At 32.7% G+C, this 20,149-nt stretch overlaps 1 protein-coding gene across 1 annotated transcript in view; it reads right to left on the bottom strand.

The window, feature by feature from the left end:
- Positions 1-15,130, bottom strand: part of GNAT3 (G protein subunit alpha transducin 3) — a 51,733-nt gene extending 36,603 nt beyond the window's left edge. Inside the window, exon 1 of the mRNA XM_054494806.1 lies at positions 14,875-15,130. Coding sequence (XP_054350781.1) covers positions 14,875-14,992 — 118 coding nt within the window. The 5' untranslated portion in view covers positions 14,993-15,130. The remainder of the gene's footprint in view (positions 1-14,874) is intronic.
- Between the last annotated feature and the right edge of the window lie 5,019 nt (positions 15,131-20,149).

Here is a 20,149-nt window from a genome sequence, read left to right as displayed (position 1 = left end):
ACCCGGTCATTTTGCATGGCTGAGAATTATTTGTTTGTGAGAGTGACAACTCATTCAAAAATGAATGAGCTTTGCACAATAGTCTGGTTTGCTGTCTTTAAATAATTCACTATTTTGCTGTAGGAAGTGCATCACTTTGGGGAAAAAAAAGTCATCCAATAATATTTTAAAACTGTTCTTGATAGGTTTTGTTTTAAAATCTCTAACAATAGAACTGAGTATTAGAAATTCTAGCATCATCCTGTACAAATGACAGAATATCAGAATATCTTATTTCTCTCTCTCTATATACACACATACGTATATACATATACATATGCACACATACGTATATACATATACACACATACGTATATACATATACACACATACGTATATACATATACATATACACACATACGTATATACATATACACACATACGTATATACATATACACACATACGTATATACATATATACACACATACGTATATACATATATACACACATACATATATACATATATACACACGTATATACATATATACACACGTGTATACATATACACACATATGTATATACATATACACACATATGTATATACATATACACCCACATATATATACATATACACACATATGTATATACGTACACACATATGTATATATGTACACACGTATATAAGTATGCACACATATGTATATATGTATACACACATATATGTATATACGTATACACACATATATATATACACACACACACTGTCTTAAATTACAGAGCAGTGGGGATGTGGAAGAAAAGTCAATGGGCTTAGTAGGAATTGCAGTACTTGCTCATGCAGGTATATTTAATGTTGTATTTTGTTCAACCAAAGTATTCAACTAGAAATGAGAAAAAAGTCTCATTTCTGAATGTCAGTTAAATTTATTTAAAGGATGATATAATTTCTACAATGAAGGGAAAATAATTTAGAACACTTTCTTTTAAATGAATTGTCTATCTTGAGATATTGAGCCTAATGAGAAAAAGTGTGTCAATGATTTTCCAGAATTGTATCAGCATATGTATTATAGAGAAATATTTTATTGATTAAGAACCACTTTTGGACAGATTAAAAAATTACAACCGAATTTTATTTTATTCACTGTATATTATTGACTAGTTTAAAATCTATAAATTTGTGAAAACAGTGACTTTTAGACTATGTCAGTTAATGTACATTCAGAATGGTCTTCTTTGCTTCATAAATATGGCCATTTGGTAATCATACAGATAACACTAAGTTGTGGCATTTCCAAAAGTATTTCTAAGGCTAACAGGGTATGTTATTGTATAACAATTATTTGTAACTTAGCTGGTAATTCATGTTGTGTTTAAGGTAAGCGGAATAATCAATCACTTTTTAAAAAATGGCATGTACTTTTAAATGAAACTACATATTAAAAGTTAATATTTTCCCTTGAAACTCTTTAAAAAGGTGTCTGTACCATCCTTGCTTTATGTAGTGACTTCAGTCTTCTATGTAAAGGTCCAGTATAGTCAATTACAGCATTAAGAGGAAAATTCCTAAAGAAAAGCCTATCTACTTAAAATCTCATTTATTATTTGGAACTCTATTGCAAAGTTATTTCAAAAATAAATTATTGAGCCCCATTCTCACAATGATTCTAGGTCATAGTTCACAATAGTCATTTCAGTCTTGTGAGATTAGATCATGTTACAGAGCCAAATATAGACATTATAACAGCATGTTCACATACGCTAATGGTGTCCTGAAATAATCTCTTCCTTCCAAATTGTGGTCATCGCTAATATTAGTTTCTGGGTCAAGGGGTACCAAGAGAATTTTAACAAGACATGCATCTGTTTCTTTGAAATAGATAATGTTACAAATAATTAAATATTTAAATTTATACTTAATTCATACTTACAAATTATTTTATTTTTAATAAGAATAAGTAAGGAATCCTGTTCTACACTTTTAAATCTGAAAATATTAAAAACAATTTTAAATCTAGCCAATATTTATACATGTAACTGAACTTCAATTGAACACACACAAGGCTTGATTGCTCATTTCGGATGACTTGTTCAAACAGGCAAAATGAGATTACAACATTGTGACTTGTAATCACACATAAGATTTTTTTTTTGTAGGTGGTCTTAAAAATTACACAATTGTGTAGTAGAAAGAAACCTTAGAAATCAACCAGCTATGCACATCTCTTCAGTCTATGCAGGAGAAAAATGAATCCAATAGAGATTATGATAATCATCCAAAGTTTCAGATCTGTCTTCAAACAAAGAAACTATGTATTCTGACTCTTACTAAAGCTATGTCATATCGCTTTCTTGTTTAAGTAGGCACTGATAAGTACCAAAATGGTTTCAACACTTTAGAAATTATTTTAAATGCGTTTTTTATAAATTAGTATGAGATCAGTGTACTTTTTTTGTTGATTTGTTTGTTTTGAGAAAGAATCTGGCTCTGTTGCCAGGCTGGAGTGCAGTAGCATGACCATGGCTCACTGCAGCCTTGGCCTCCTGGGCTCAAGCGGTCCTCCTGCCTGTCTCACAAACTGCTGGAATTACAAGTATGAGCCCCTACACCTGGCCTTGAAAGCAGTGTACTTTCAGAAACATATTGGCATTGCTGTGTCAGCTTGTCATTCACAGGTAGACTGTTGGTATAAAAGATATTTAGGGTAGTCTCTTTTGAGCCAACTTAATTTTGTTCCATGTATTATTTCTCCTTTTTATGGAGTGACATCAAGATTCTCTGCCCTTTCCACATGACAGCCCCTCACATAGCTGGATTCATCATGTTTTGGAACTAAATAGATATGAGCTTGCACTCATCTCTGACTGTGACTAAGTGTCTTGATCAAATTCAGTCTCTCTGAAAGTCAGTTTCCTCTATTATAAAATTGGGCTAAGACTTGGGAGGATTAGATCACAAATATAAATTACCTAGAACATACACTAATATATAGTGAGCTCTAAGTATTTTCTATTATTTGAAGAATGTGCTCATATCGTTTTAAAGAAATATTTCAAGTATAATATGATCCACTCCTTTACTCCTTTCTTGTGGGACATGATTTTTAGATTATTTGTCCTCTGAACCATGCCCCAGTGAGAGCCAATGTCTTTCTGAAATGCAGTACTGAAAATTATGCTGTAGATACCAGATTTATGAACAGCACTGACATTCTGCCACCTAGAACTGCCTCACTCCTGGTGGGCTTGTTTATAAATAAGTAATTTTCTTAATAAAGACCGTGATTAGTTTGCCTCCCTTTTTTTTTTTTTGCCTACATTGAGCTTGTGGTAATTAACGTTTTTCTACTTTTTTTCACATCTCTTACCAAACAGATTCTCCCACAAACCACGTGTATCTAATTGATTTTGAACCTCAATAAAGATATTTATTAAATTCCATTTTGCTTATTTGCGGCAAGCATTTCTGCTAGTAGAGGTTATTTGGAAGTCTGACTTGGTTTTGTCACTATATCCTTCCAAACTGAATCTCAGGTTTGAAATGCCTGCTTTATCCACCTTCACCCAAATCCCTGATAGGAGTATTGAAGAGAAGGTCAAGCACAGGAAACTGTGTCATACTCTAGCGTCTGTTCTGTTAACAGGAAACCCATTAATCATAAGTCCTTATTCACTATCTCTAGTGAACAATGCTAAATGTTGGCCGTTAGGTATGATAGTTACTGAAGGTTTTTTTACCTACAGTTTATGTGACTAGGGAAATTCTCTTCTATTTCTACTTTAATTGGTGTTTTTTAAATCAGGAATTGATAAGCAGTTTTATTTAATTATTTTTTTGGCATCTCCTGACATTCTTTTGATTTTTCTCTTTTAATTTGACAATGTAGTGAATAATGTTAATTGATTTTCTAATAGTACTTTAAACATGCATTGTTGGGATAATCCATCTTCCCCCAAAAGTCCCCCCAACCTTTTCTCTTTTTGCACTTTATGTATTGCTGGCATCGGTTGGCTAATATTTGGCTTTGGTTTTTATATTTATGTCTGTGAGGATGATTGACCTGCCATTGTCTTTGTCAAATTTTGTTGTCAAAGTTGTCAAATAATAAATTGAAAAGAATTTTCTAAAAATGTGTATGTAATTTTGAAATGCTCTGCCCATGGACTGTTTGATAGAATTCCCTTATAAAGCAATATGAATAAATTTGCAGATAAATTTGTACATTTTCTTTTGCCAAAAATAACACATTGTTTATTTTTCCCAAACTTTTTATTTTGATAATTAATTTAAAAACTTACAGAAGTTCAAGAATATAGTGTTATAGAAGCCCGCATTTTATACCCTTCACCTTTCTGAATTATTTGTCCTGTTTGCTTTCTTTCTCATATACATGTATACATTTACATATACATATATGAACATAGTTTTATGTTTTGTTTTGCTGAATCTTTATTAGACATTTTACCCATAAATATTTTGAATGCATCTTCTAAGAATAAGACAATTTTTCTACAAAACCAAAATACTATTTCCATGCTTAAGAAAATTTATATTAATTCTAAATGTTATCTAATACTATATTCTCCATATTCAAATTTATCTGATTGTTTCAAAAAAAGTTTCCCATACCTTTTTTGTTTCTTGTATTCATGATCCAATCAAGTTTCACACTTTATCATTATGCTTTTTAAGCTCTTTTAATTTATAACATTTTCCGTGTAATATTTTTGTTATTTTGTTTTGTTGACATTGGCATTTTTCTAAAGTCTAAGGCAATTTTTTAAATATATTCAATTATCTGTATTCTCTGATGATTAGATTCAATGTAAATATTTTAGATGAATACTATATAAATAATATTGTGGATTTTCAGTTTGTCATATCAGTAAACATATGGTGTCAGATATACTTATATGACTATAAGTACCTATTTCTGTGATACAGAAAAAATAAGCATCATGAATCTGTAGAATTCCTCATCAGCCAAACTAAGTATGTTTCATTCATGAGAAGGAATATTGTAGCTGTGTACTATCTTTCCTTTTTAATTATCTTTTATTTAGATATTCCAACTTTCCATTTTATACTTATTTTTAAAATATCTGATAATATAGTGCCTATAGTTACCAATAATGTACTGGATACTTAAAAATTCACTAAGAGGGTAGATCTTATGTTAAGTGTTCTTATAATAATAGTAACAATAAATAAGAGGACAGGAAACAACTTCTATAGGTGAAGGAGAAGTCTGCTGTGTGGATTGTGGGGACAATTTCACAGGCGTATACTTATCTCCAAGCTCATCAAGTTGCATACATTAAATATGTATAGCTTTTGCATATCAAGCATACCTAAATAAAGTGGTTTAAAAATGTTAAATGAGCTTTCTTGGATTTTGAGAAGCATTTTAACAGATATTTCATTTTTCTTTTCTTATTAACATGCCTTTTAGGCTAAAAAATGACAACACTAGAATACAGAATTACATGATTTTTCCCACACAAGTCTGTTGTAGATAGATATTTGTCTAAGTGTTCATTAATTGTGGGAATAGTCATGTATGCTATTTTTTAGTATAAATACATATTGCAACAACGATTTTTAAAAAGGCCTTGGTTAATCACGTGGTTTGCCTATACTCACATGATATCTGGACAAAGGCAAATATAAAATAAGGAAAATGGAGGATTGAATTTATCAAGCATGTAGTTCTTACTAGAGTTATCCCTCCTAATTTTCAGACCCATATGTTGATCTAATAGATATCTCCATTTGGTCCTGCTAAAAAAAAAAAAAATAGGTTTGACTATCCTAAATTATTACCCCTTTCCCTTTCCCCAGCCTCATATTTATCCTGCATTTCACATACCAATGAATAACATAATCAACCATAACCAATTCCACCCCAGTCACTCCTCTCATTTACCATCCACATGCAGTCTGCCACCAAGTTCTGTCACTTTGTCTCCTAACATTCCTCAAATCTTATTTTCAAACTTAAAATTTCTGCATTAATTCAGAATTGCATCAAGAATTTGCACAGTAGTAAGTTTCCTAATTGTCCTACATACCTTTATCCTCCTCATTAAATCTTTGAGCCATAGTATAGCCAGGGTAGTCTTTGTTTTTTTTTTTTAAAAAAGCCAAGTATTATCATTTTAGTTACATAGTTATAAAACCTATCAATATCTTCTTATTGACTACAGATACAAAATAAAATTCCTATGCAATAACATATAAATGACTTTCTTCTAGCTCATTTCTACATGCAAAGGTATACCTGTGTCCTAGCCACCGTGAACAAATCACAAGAATATTTTAGATTCTGATTCTGTCATTCTTCCATTCACCATACATGCATCCTTTCCTGTGCCACAATTCAATAAAGAACAAAAGCAGACATGTTCTTTGTTCTTATAGAAATTAGAATGCAGACATTCACTTAAAACTGACACATACAAATAAAAGGCTTTGCTTGGCTGTAAATAAACATTTGATATTTGGAAACCAAACTATATTCTTAAGTTGTCATTTTCTTTATCTATATCATGAAAGTAGTATCTATTTCATAAGATTTTCTCATAGATTAAAGCAATAACAGAAGCAGTAAAGAGAAAAATGTGAGATTTATGCCAATAGAGATGGAGCTAAAAGTAAATCTTGTGACAGCATTGATCTTTGGACAATGGAGAGGGAATAGTCATAAAGAAAGCTAAGGAGGATTGAAATATCAAGTGGATATAACGGGAAAGGACATAACAAGGCACCTCATGGAAAACATAAAGATACACGGGCAGCAAAATAAACTTGGGAAATTATTTTGAGATCTCCCAAAGTGTGACCAGGTCACTGACAGATACAAGGAATTTGTGAATATGGGTCAACAAATTGAGCAAAAGAAAGAATTTTAGAGTCATATCAGTTAAGGCCTGTTATGAGGTCCTCAAAAGAGAGTATAAGAGAGTACAGATTAAACCCACCAAGGTTTAAGAACAAACCATGGTAGATGAATCCACTTATAGATGGAAAGAAGAAGCAAGCTTCAATGAAGAGAGGAATCAGGGATATAAAATTGAGGACTGTTTAGTTCAGACTTAGTTTAAAAGTTATGGCTGGGGGTGGAGGCTCATGCCTGTAATTCCAGCACTTTGGGAGGCCGAGACAGGCAGATCGCTTGAGCCCAGAAGTTTGAGATCAGCCTGGGCAACATGCTGAAACTCTGTCTCTACAAAAAATAGGAAAATTAGCCAGGTGTGGTGGTGCACGCCTGTAGTCCCAGCTACTGTGGATGCTGAGGTGGGAGGATCACTTGAGCCCAGGAAGTTGGGGCTGCAGTGAGACATGATTGCACCACTGCACTCCAGCCTGGGTGACAAGACCCTGTCTTTAAAAAAAAAAGAGAAAGAAAAAATTATTGAGATGTGAATTTTGTGAATTGGCCATTATCTGCACTCTGTGAGGGATAATTTTTTAGTAGAGAGCATATATACAACTTACATTGCAATTAATGAAAGACTAAAGAGGATAAGAAAATAGAAGCAGTGAGCATAGCAGTCTTTGAGAAGTATTTCAATATAAAAACATTGTAAAAGATATCTATATAAGGTGAATTCAAGGGTGTGTTGAGGTCAAATTTTCTTAGGCTAAAGAAGAGAAACATCTGCATTTGCCATGAAGAAAAAGCCAATAGATAATTTTGAAGATGACAAAATGAAAAATAATTAATGGAACAAAATTTTTAAGATATGAAAGGTGATAGAATTTATAGCACAAAGGCTGAAACTAATCTGAAATGAAAATGGAATACTGCTTCTTTAAAACTAGTGAAAATATAGGAGAATACATGAATGTTTAGTGAGATTTGGAGATGATCATTTATAATTTTTTTTTGTATATTAGTGATCATCTAGGGTGTGGTTGGGGGGAGATTCAAGATGAAAAGATGTTGGAAATGTGCGACCAGCTGCCTTTAGAACATTTTAGAAGAAAATGAAGAATAAGTAAAATAATTATTGGCCCAGCTAAATTTAAAACATGATATGTGTCAGCCAGGAGACTGAAAATGATACATTGTTTTATTCTACAACATCTGGGAATGAAGGAAATTAAGAATTTACAGAGGGATCAGGGTTAGATCAGCACTAAGAGCTGAAAAAGCTGTTAAACAGCATTACTTTCAAGAAAATCAGTTGGGAGAAGTGTATTAGGAAAATGGTAAATGGAGAACTCTGAGGGATTTTCCAGGGTTGAGGGTTTGAATGTCAATTAAGGTAGAGGATTACGGAGGTGAAATACTCCTGAATTTTAGGAGGAACACAGCTGAAATGACCGGCCCTGTTTAAAAGGAAGTAGATTAAATCAGACAACTAATTCACTAAATATGGAAAACTATGAGAGATAATAGAATATAAAATTCTGGTTAGAGAGTGTTGTTTTTTGTTTTTTGTTTGTTTGTTTGTTTTTTGTTTTTTGTTTTTTTTTTGAGACGGAGTCTCGCTCTGTGCCCAGACTGGAGTGCAGTGGAGAGATCTCGGCTCACTGCAAGCTCCGCCTCCGGGGTTCACGCCATTCTCCTGCCTCAGCCTCCCGAGTAGCTGGGACTACAGGCGCCCGGCTAACTTTTTATATTTTTACTAGAGACAGGGTTTCACCGTGTTAGCCAGGATGGTCTCGATCTCCTGACCTCGTGATCCACCCGCCTTGGCCTCCCAAAGTGCTGGGATTACAGGCGTGAGCCACTGCGCCCGGCAAAGAGTGATATTTCTAGATATCTTTAAAAAACAATTTTAAGTAGTTAATTTATTCTATTGAAATATAAAATACTGAGACAGGAATCAAACCCATGACTTCCCCATTTTTATTAGCACTCCATCTTGTAATAAACAGAATGGATATTTTTTCATATCTTATGGATTCTTAAACTCAGTTTCACCTTTAATCCTACTTTAGGTTCAAATTCTACATTGATGTATTTGCACACCAGCATTTGGAGGAAAATTATTGAAAGCAATGGCAAAAACCGCAATTACTTTTGCACGAACCTAATAAATAGGGGATGGATTCTGAACTTGAGTCTAATACCTTAAATGGAAGTATATTTTATTTTATATAAAACAGATCATGGAATCCTTACACTATGAAATGTTTTGCTACCTTTCCTTTCTAACAGTATGGAGAGGTAAATAACTTGTTAACTGCTCGTGCTGCTTACATAAATATTTTTAAAGGTAAAATATTTGTCTTGAGTCAATAATTCATGCTTGAATGAAAATATGCGAATGTAAATATGTTCTGTAATATTACTAGAGAGCTTGTTAAACTGTAATTAGCAAGAATCATTGTCAGCAAGCCAGAATTTTCAACCTCCTTAGCAAATATTATCATTTGGCTAAGCGTGGAATGTTTTACTAAATGGTTTGCATCTTTTACGTGAGTGCCTTACAAGTCTGCTTTTAAGATGTGCTGATCAATTGAGATAAATGCATCTAAAACAATCAGTCAAATATACACAAATTATTTGTCTATGTGCTTTTGCTTGTTGGAAACCATTTGATGCTGCCATGGGCCATTCTGATAGATAAATGCAACATTGTAAATATTTGGCAACTTTTTTGTAAACTGTAAATATCTGGAACTTTCAGGTTGTTGTAGTCCCTTGCATTTTGGAGAAAAATTTAAACTCTCGAAGTAGGTCTTTTCTGCCTAAAGTTTTCTTTCCACTTCACTGAGAAGCAGTTTTAAACATCCGCATTAAGAATATTCATGCATCCCAAAGATTGGATACCTCTAGAAACATAAAATAAATAATTTGTTTATTTAAATTGACAGAGAAAATGGTGTGTATTTGTTGTGTACAACATGGCATTTTGAAATATATATACATTGTGAAATTGTTAAATCTAGCTAATTAATATGCATTACCTTGCGTAGTTATTTTTGTGGTGAGAACACTTATCCACTCTCAACATTTTTCAAGAATGCAATATGATGTCATTAACTGTAGCCATTATGCTATATAAAAATACTTTGTAATATTTATAAATATGTTTAAAATGAAAAGGTACTATTGTTGGAGGAAGGAAAGAATGGTTTTAATTTGGATAAATAAAGCAAAACAAAAAGTTGGAAACATTATTGGGAATTTGTTTTACGTGTTGTTAAGAAGATTCTTCTTTTATTACCAGTGATCAGAAGGGGACTTATTGGTTAATCCTAATATATAATTATTCCAAAGAGTGTGTTTATCTGATCTTATCCATGGATAGGCATGGACTATGTTGGTGTAATAAAATTTCAAAATAGTGTTTCTTAGAGTTGATGAACTTGTAATCTAACCAGTAAGTCAGAAACAACTCTGGTTTCCTGGAATCTCTCCCATTCATATCTAGGGATAATTTAAAAAAAAATTAAGACTGATTAAAAAGCACACATAGAATAAAAATAATCACTTTAATTTAACCTGAGTCTTGAGTCCTCACTTCTCTTAGTTCCATGTAAAAGAAAGACAAAGGAAGAATAATGATACACATTTATTGACATTTGATTTATTTCATATTTGGGAATCTATTATGCCAAAGAATAAACCACGTTTGTCTAGATCTTTACAAGTTACAAAATACTTTGACATCCATTATTTCTCTGAGTTTATGTGGCTAGCCTAAGGTCACTCTGGGAAGTACAAAACGAATTACACTTGATGAAGGTATTAATAAATCCATTTCTACCTCAGGTAATTTAAAAATACATTCTGTTCTAGTATTAAATTGTATTCTCCTCATTCTGCTCCATGGTTAAACCTATTTAGCTAATTCTGCTGTGTAAGTTTTATTTTACTAATTATTTTGTGACAAGCCTTTAGATAGCATCAAAAATCATAATTCTGCTACTACATACCTTCCAGAATATCCATTTGTTGAATAAGTGAAACCATTTGAAAAGTTTGAAAATGTTAAATACAATAAATATATTACCTTCGAAGTAGTTTTTGATCTCTAGACTCCATCCCTATTCATGTTTCTAAAAGCCAGATAAGTGGAATAATGGTTTAAAACAGTAAAACTCAGATTACATCATTAAAATAATAATAGTGTGACTCTTACAATATAGCACAAAGAAAAAATAAAAATAAAGGGTTTTAGAACTAAAAGAAAAGAACATCTATGATGAACTTCCCATGGTAATGCTGGAAAACATTAGCTAAAAGTGAAAATTGTAGAATAAATGTTAATTATATATATAAATGTAGCAGAGGGTGTTTTGAATATGAAGAAAAAAGAAAGCTATTTTTTTTCCTGTGCTTTTCATGGGGCTTCAAATCTAACCAGCCCATGTGATGGAAATTTGCAGAAAAAGCAAACAAAACTGATGCAGCAAAATAAAAAACTGAAATTTGATATAATAAGCATAAAGAGAAGAGAAAGGAAAAATGGAAACATGATCCATATTGTTTACAATTAAATAATAGGTATTAGTTTGAATAAAAATACCATTGAATGAAATGTTTATAAAACTTTAAAACATACTTAGATACAAATGAGAATATTTTATCCATTAGAATTTGTTTTTCTTATTAAAATGTGCTCTTTCTGGAATATCTTTGCAAGTGAATTTTTTAAAGAATGTGACATTATTTTCTTGATTGCAGTTATCATATGTGCTCAGCAATGTATGAGTCATCTCCAGTGTTTCCTAAAAGCCTACTTTTTGCTAAAATAAAACACAGATTTGGCATCTGTTCTGTAGTTTTACTGAAGGTCTGAAAGGTGTAATAAAAAAGGCATCTGTCTGCAAGATGATCCTTTAATTGTAAAGTCGCACTTTGACCGCTCTTCAGATTCAGTGAAATCTTGTGTTCGATAATACCAAATGGTTACATCTGCTTTGCAGTACATGGTAAATGTGGAAAGTTGGTGTTATGAGTTTAAGCTTCTAGAAATTCATTAGATGAAGATCAACATACTGAAAAAAAATCTGTCAAAAGTGTTTTTTAGATTTCTTATTTTTGTAAATGTAGGTATTGATTCAGGATCTGGTCACTACTAAGGTTAAACTGATTAGTTCCATGTGACATGTACTCACTGATAAACTTAAAAGTGTCGTTCAGACCACACTGATGAATGAGAACATCGTTTCAATGATGGGAAAAATTAAATAGATTTCACTGGTGAGGAGATTTGAAGGTGGGAGAGTGGAAAGTTTTGTTTTAGTTCAACTAAGCACTTTTATAATGTCTTAATGAGGTCAAATTGAATACAAAAATTATAGTTTCGAGAATTTGAATTCAATCCAAACATGAGAATGAAGTAGAGCTGTTATAAGACTGTTATGAATTTGATAATTATATCATCATATGTAGAATTCAGATAGACTCCAAAAGGGAAACTCAGCCAGATGTTTGTAATATAATTGAAATAGGAACAACTTAAGAGAATTTCATTTATGTTGTATAAATAAAATGTGACAAAGGAGTTTAGTGCACATAGTGTTGGAACCAAATAAATCCAAGTATTTTACTTACTAATGATGAAATTGTATGTATAAAATTGTGAAGACCTTGGGAGAGTAAAACATGTAATAGTCCCACTAATGATTCTTTTGTACTTCTGGTATAAATATTGCCCTTTCTTCTTGATCTAACCACCACTTAAGTCTAAAAATAATTGTTCTGACTTATTCTTCATTTGATAGCATTGCATACAATAAGTTGGGTCCCAGTCAATGGCTCTGTGGAGTTGTAAAATTTACTAATTCTGGAACCCTGTATATATCAGTAGTCTGTTGATTTTCAGTTCCAAATTTAAAAAAAAAAATCTTTATTTTGTCCATCATTACATTGAACCTTTTTGACTCAATTTTCAGTGATGTATTTTCATTCATCTATACATATTCTTTTTGAACATTTTTAATTTGATTAAATTGACAAATAACATTGCATGCTTGTGTTGTGTCCAACACAATATGTTAAAGTAAAAATACACTGTAGAATGGTTAAATCTAGCTAATTAACAAATGTATTACTTCACAGTTATCATTTTTGTGGTAAGTGCACATAACACCTACTCTCTTTACATTTTTCAAGAATACAATATATCATCATTAACTATAGTCACCTTGCTGAACAGTAGATCTCTTGAAATTTATTCTTCTTATTTAACTGTAATTTTGTGTCCTTTGACCAACAACTCCCTTTCCCCTTGTTCCCCCCAACCACCCTAGCCCCTAGAAACCACCTTTCTACCTTGTTCTTTTCCATTACAACTGAATCTCTAGTTGACTGGCAGCTCTGGTATGCTTATCTCAAGAGTCATTGCTTTTGGCATGTTTAATAGTTTTTGTCTTAGTCTAAATTGTGGTATTAGCTCTTTCATTGTTTTGGCTTTCCATTTGTATTTTTACAAAATAAGAGAATATGTAAAAAAAATAGATAATTGGTATATTGAAAACACACATCTATTGAAATGTTATTTAAACATGGAGATTTTTAATACGTTTTATCTCCATTCTTATGTCATTGATCTTAGTACAAAAGGAATATAAAAATGCATTTGTAAGAATGCTTGTCTTTCCCTTTTACCTTTCATTTGCTTTTCTTGTGTCCATGTTACTTTCACTCTTGCTCAGAAACTAACAGAATTCTATGGTGTGTTAGGAAGCATATATTTCCTGGTGTCATTAGCACTTAACCCACATCTTTCAAAGTCACCAGCCTCTGGGTAGTTACTGACAAGTGCTGTGGGCCTGTGTGCAGGCACAGAACCTGTGTGTAAGGGGCAAGGATGTTTCCTTTCCTTTAAGAAGCAAGTGCTGGGAATCCCACAGTTGGCTTCTGAAACACTTTTGCCACTGGGAGCAAATTAGACACAATGAAGGAATACTTAAATAAGTTTAAGTATTTAATTCATTTAATATTAAGTATTTAAGTGTTTAAAAACTTAAAATATGAGGAAATTTGTTATGTGAAATATGCACGATTCTGAAATAAAATGAAATCCTTTTGTGTATAACCAAAATCAGGAGAAAGTACAACTCATAATTGAATCAGAAGTAAGTGCTTGCTTTGTATTCTTTATATAGGTCATCATTTTTATTTCAAAAACATATTTCTGTTTCAGTGACAACTGCATGTAAAATGTTTTATGCTTCACGTAAAATGTTTTATGCTTTATAGAAAAAATATGCATACAGATTATTTTTATTCTTTCAATTAATTGAATATTTATTGAATTTATAGTCAAGGTAAAACACTGTTGAGTTTTGAGAGAAGGAAAAAAAAATAAAAGAGACATAAATCCTGACTTGAATGAATATATAGGTGCTCTAAAAGGATTTAAGTAGAGTGTTTTTCAAGTGCACAGGCAATATTGCAGGCAGTATTCAGGAGCCTAAGTAATATTATTAATATAATTTAAAGTACCTTATCATTATTCTCTAACTTGACTAATTGATTTTTAACTATACAAGTAAATAACAAACATTAACTTCAACATCAAACAATTCAACATTTCTGTTTAAACAAAATAATATAACTTTATAACTTGTAACTAAAGGATTGCTTTCAGTATTAAAAAGCTGACATTCAGAAAATGATTAGGGTGCAATAAAATAATAAATGTATCTGATTTTTATTTTAATAATAGTAAATCATATTATTGACAGAGAAATTAGCTGATAAATATTTGCCTCTTTGCTTAACAAAAACATGTAATAAAATACTAAACAGAAAAATTATTAAATATTGACAGAGTACAAATAAATTTTCCTTAAGTTTCCAAACAGATTTTTATAATAAATTTCCCATATGATAATACACTCGAAATTAAAGTTGGAAAAAAGTAAATGTATCACAATTGAAAAAAAAGTCAGGTTCTTGAAAGCAAAATGGAAAAGAAATTACCTAATAGTAGCAGCTTTACAGTTCTTGCATCTCGCTCAGCATCCTCCTGAAGCTTTTTCTCCAGTTCTTTTGACCTTTTGGCTGATTCCTTGCTCTCTGAACTAATTCCACTTCCCATCTTGTGGTGGTGGATACTTGTCAGTTTATATGTTCAAACTTTTCAAATGTTGAGCACAGCTCTGGTCTGGACATAGGATGCAAGAGTAATGCTCTGCTGAAGTACCTAGCAGTCCATTCCCTAATGCTCTAAGATTCTGCTTTGACTAAGGAGATGCTTTCTCATCTGTCACCTGATCAGGTGTTAAAACCATACCACCGTGATGGAGGCTAGAGAGGAAGTTCATTATGCTTTCAAATTAAATGACTGCTTCGGGCACATCTTCGAAAACATGCTTATCTGCTTTAAAGAATAGTATAAAATAATATAGAAAGTTGTCAAAATCTATATACTAGAGATGATCTACAATAAGCAATCCAAATAGAACGTTTCTCACTACTGGGCAATTTTTATTACTGTGATTAAAAGTTATTATTACTAATCAGCAATGCTTACATCTTATCTTCAGATGTTTGGCTCTTCAATTTCTTTATAATCACTCCTACATCACAATCAGAATATATACATGTAAGTTATCCAAGTTATATGGTCTGCCTATGCTTATATTATTACTTAAAGCTATTGAGCATCTATTAGCATCTGTTAGGGAACAAAAAAAAATCTTTTTTTTTAACAATGGATACAAATACATATAGTTTTTATATTTGTACATATTGTATTGCTACAAATATAGAATTCAACACGGTTTTCCTTAATTATTGATTTTAGTCTGGTAGGATCCATCTCTATAAATTGAGTTTTTGCCACCTGTGAGAAAGTCAATCCATCAACACTAATTGAGGGCCCACTTGGTGTAGACACTGAACTATGTTCAATTTAGGCAGCGCATTAATTATTTAGGGCCATTAAGCAACAGCTGCTGTGCTGGAGGGACTCTTATTGATTTGGCACCAAGGTAATAAAAACCAATGTCCTCTGAAACAGCAGGTAATTTGGTTTTTCCTACAAACTAAAAACAGTAATTACACCTAAATATGTTCCATAGCTTTCAACTACCCCAACAGATACCATGTACTTCTTGAAAATCTTCAGGATTGAGGGCAGAGATTATATTGCACAATTTTTTATTTATATGAAGCATAAAGTGCTTGGTAGATAGTCAATCAATATTTTCCTTATAAACAGAGTTGGTTGCCTGTGGCACATCTTTCAGTGTGCTTTTTGGGATTTGTGAATGTGCTTAACCAGAAAATGCTAGAATACAGTCAATCCACCAACCTGTCAGTGGTGCTCTTCTTGTGGGATCATGTGCAAAGTTTGAACAGGTGAGTTTTTACATATTCATGCAACAAGAAAATAGGCTGCCAGATTAAATACATATTCCTGCTTTGTTTACTTTTTCCACATTAAAAATATTAGGCTGAAGATACATAAACATAGTCAAAACTTCCTGGGTTCCATTCTTCCAAAGCCATATTATGATAGTATAAAGATGCGCAGTGGTAGGTAGGCAAGGATTTGTGCAAATCATGTGGTATTGATTTTACAATGCAAAGGGCCTGTCCCAAAGGAAGGAGATTTGCAAGGCCTAATGCTCACCTGTGAACACAAAGTCCACTCTGAAAGCGACACTTAGCACATTTAATCTCTTTTTGCCTATTGCTTTTATATAGAATTGAATATAATAGCACCCTGAATAAACAGAATTCTTGCATGTTCTATGGCAGAAACGAACTGACAGGCTACATCATATAATTTGCATTCAAGTATAAATATACCTCATAGCTTTTTGGCAGAGGCGTACCCTGCTGTTAAGAATATACGTGTTTTACTAAGGCTTCCTAATGGGATTACTAACTAAAACTGACCAACTCTTTCAGGAGTAGGAGTATACATTTTCTGCACTGTATAAAACGATGAACTTCCGCTTTTCTGTTGTAATCAGTAATGTTCATCAACTTGATGAGATTATCATGTTATTTTTTCATCAGTGATTAAAATATTCTTGACATAAAATTCTAGGTATGTCTGTGTTACAGAGAGGGAGAGCGAGCAGGAGAGCTAGAGAGGAAAGCAAGACTCATTTCTCAGCCTTCTCCCCTGGGTGCCTGGGACACAGCATCATTAATGAGCTGGGCTTAATACAGCTATTCGTTCATATTGCTTCACTTAGGCATATAGCTTTCTGTATGTAAAGAAATGAGGAAAATCAAAATAGTAAACTCCACTAGCGTGGTGATAATATCTAACTAGCTTGAATGGTCTACAAGGTATATGGCACGGTACTAGTTATAGTAAATGTTCAAAATTATTTCTTGCTGACAAACTGATAGAGGCTGGAGGCCCTTTCTTTCTTGTGCTTAGTGACAATATACTTAGGATTTCTTTTCTAAAATTTTAAGGTGACTCAAAAAAATCAACAAAAAGCCAAATTTTAGTTTTAAGTAGTGTCAGTATATACGATTGTAGCTATTAGTCCAACAGTCACACATTTGTTTCCTCAGTCTTAAAAGTAATAGCAGCATCCTCCTTTTCAATTGTTAAACCGTGTTTGTTCTACAGTAAGGGAAAACTGATAGAAGATGACAACAGAAAAAAAAAAAACAAAACTAAATTAGATGCTGTGACCATAAATTTGGTTTGTTCTTGAAAACAAGAAACATGAAGCTAGCCAAAACACCAACATCATGTTAGAGTTTTATACATGCATACATATACACACACAGACATACACACATGTATGTAAGGTCAGTGCAAAAGTAATTGTGCTTTTGGCCGTTTTAAAAGTAATTACAAAAACCGCAATTACTTTTGCACCAACTTAATGCCTATTCCAGCTAGGAGAGATGGTTGCCCTGTGTCCACACACTTGCACACACAGACACACACAAAAACGTGAATGCACAAGCCCATGCACACACACAAAAAGCAAGAGATTGTGTTGGAGTGCTGTGGTCTTTTAGAATAATCATTGAGAATGACGTTTAAGAATATTGTTTCTTGATTGCATCACAATAAAATTGATTTGAGGACAAATACAGAGATTGAACCACACTTAAGCTCCAATAGTCACTGAAATACCACAAGCGTGGAGAATGAAAATAAATTTTCTCTTGCTATTTTTGGTTAGGATCTCTGTGGAATCTTCAGAAAGCAACATTAGCCTTTAAAAAGTTTGAGTAATCACTATTTTACATCGATGATTAAACATATAGTTTGAGGTGACATGCAATTATTTGCTACCTGCTTTTAATAACCAGATTTCAAATGTTTTTGGAGATGTCTCTTTTGCCAGCATCACCTGCGTTTCTATGGTCATCAAGCTGAATTTCTTGTGGGGATGTTACATGTGGCTGACTTCAATGACTTGAGGTTATTACATCTTAGGGATGTCTCAATGGCTCAACTAATGCTGGAAACTGCCAAAACAGGCTGTGATCGGTGTTACTCTTTATTTTGTTTCCAATCTTATAGGAGGTGTTGATTTCAGGCATCCTATCCCTAGGTGGTTTGAGTTGTGGCTGCCTTAGCAATGACCTTTATCCTTGTATATTCCCATGAAACTTGAGGCAAACCATCTCTCCTTTGCTAATGGTACTCAAATGTACACTTCAGGGAGCTCCAAGCCTGGTATTTCTTCCAGAGAGTTCATGCCTTTTGGGGCTTCCTAAGAGCAATCTTTTGATCTTGAGGGAATAAAGCAAACCTTACTCTTTCAAGTTAGTACATTCAGATGGTGCAACAAGTTTACATTGCCAACATTAAACAGCTCTTATGTACTAATAGGTAACACAAATATGTATTTTTATTCATTGGAGTTGATTTCTACCTTTCTACATTTTTTTATGAATTAGGATAGAATTTTATATATGATTATTGGATAAGAGTCACAACTGTTTCCCAGGGTGCCTTTTCCTGTCTCAAATTCTGTCTCTTTTAAGATTTTTAAAATATTGCTCTTTAACACATTTCTATTACTAACTCCCATAATCATATTTCTCAGCAATTTCAGCCCTGATTATTGCAACAGCTTCTCACTTAGGTTTCCTTACTCTAGGCTCCACTCTATCCCAGTCCAATTGGTCTGATTGTGCCAGGCTAAATTCCCTCAAAGGCAAGTTTAATTATTACTCCTTTCTGGCTGGAAAAAACAAATGATTCTATATTTACTACTTCCTCCTGTGTTACTCCTGTAACATATGTTATTACTGAGTACATGAGTATACCATGTACTCAATAATATAGTTAGCACTATCTAACTGTCCAAATATATTTCCCAATCACAGGCAGACATCAAGGATACCGCAGATTCTGTTCCAGACCACCGCAATAAAGTGAATATCACAGTAAAGTGAGTCACACAAATGTTTTAGTTTCCCAGGGCATATAAAATTATGTTTATACTATACTGTAGTCTATTAATTGTGCAATAGCACTATGTCTAAAAAAGCAATGTGCATACCTTAACCAAAAAAATTGCTAAAAATGCTAACAATCCTCTGAGCCTTCAGCAATTTATAATCTTTTATAAATCACTGTAAATATTAACAAATGTTTACAGATAAACACAATATATTAAACATCAAGAGGTGCAGTTTCATCGGCCATTGAACATGGTTTCAATACTTTTTAAAATTAAAGTATAGGAATATCGATAACTTGGAAAACAACACAAACTTGATTTTTACATAAAGCCTAACAAGAAAATAGTTACTACTTTTTGTTGTCATTGTTATATAACTTCTTAGGAGTGTTTATATAGTAGTATATAAATAGTAATCTTTTTGTACATCTTCATCAGAGCTCTGGGTTACCATGTGCTTTGTCAATTTCAATATTTCAAAAGGAATCTTTTATTTTGAGCAGAAGTCTCAATAGTGGGCTTAAAATAGCTAGTAAACCAGGCTACAAACAAATGTGCTGTCATCCAGGCTTTGTTTTTCCATTTATAGAGCACAGGCAGAGCAGTATCAGTTTTAAGGACCCTAGGATTTTTGGAATGTTAAATGAGCATTGGCTTCGACTTAAAGTCACCAGCTGCATTAGCCCCTAAAAAGAGTGTCAGCCTGTCCTTTGAAGCTCTGCAGCCATTAACTTCCCTCTCTAGCTTTGAAAGTCCTAGGTAGCATCTTCTTGTAATATGACTACTTAATGACATTGAAAATCTGCATTTAGTGTAGCCACCTTCATCAATGATCTTAGCTAGATCTTCTGGAT

This window comes from Pongo pygmaeus, chromosome 6 (assembly GCF_028885625.2).
Source record: "Pongo pygmaeus isolate AG05252 chromosome 6, NHGRI_mPonPyg2-v2.0_pri, whole genome shotgun sequence".
NCBI lineage: Eukaryota > Metazoa > Chordata > Mammalia > Primates > Hominidae > Pongo > Pongo pygmaeus.
The sequence above is the reverse complement of the archived record's forward strand: the minus strand, read 5'-3'. Positions and strand labels throughout refer to the sequence as shown.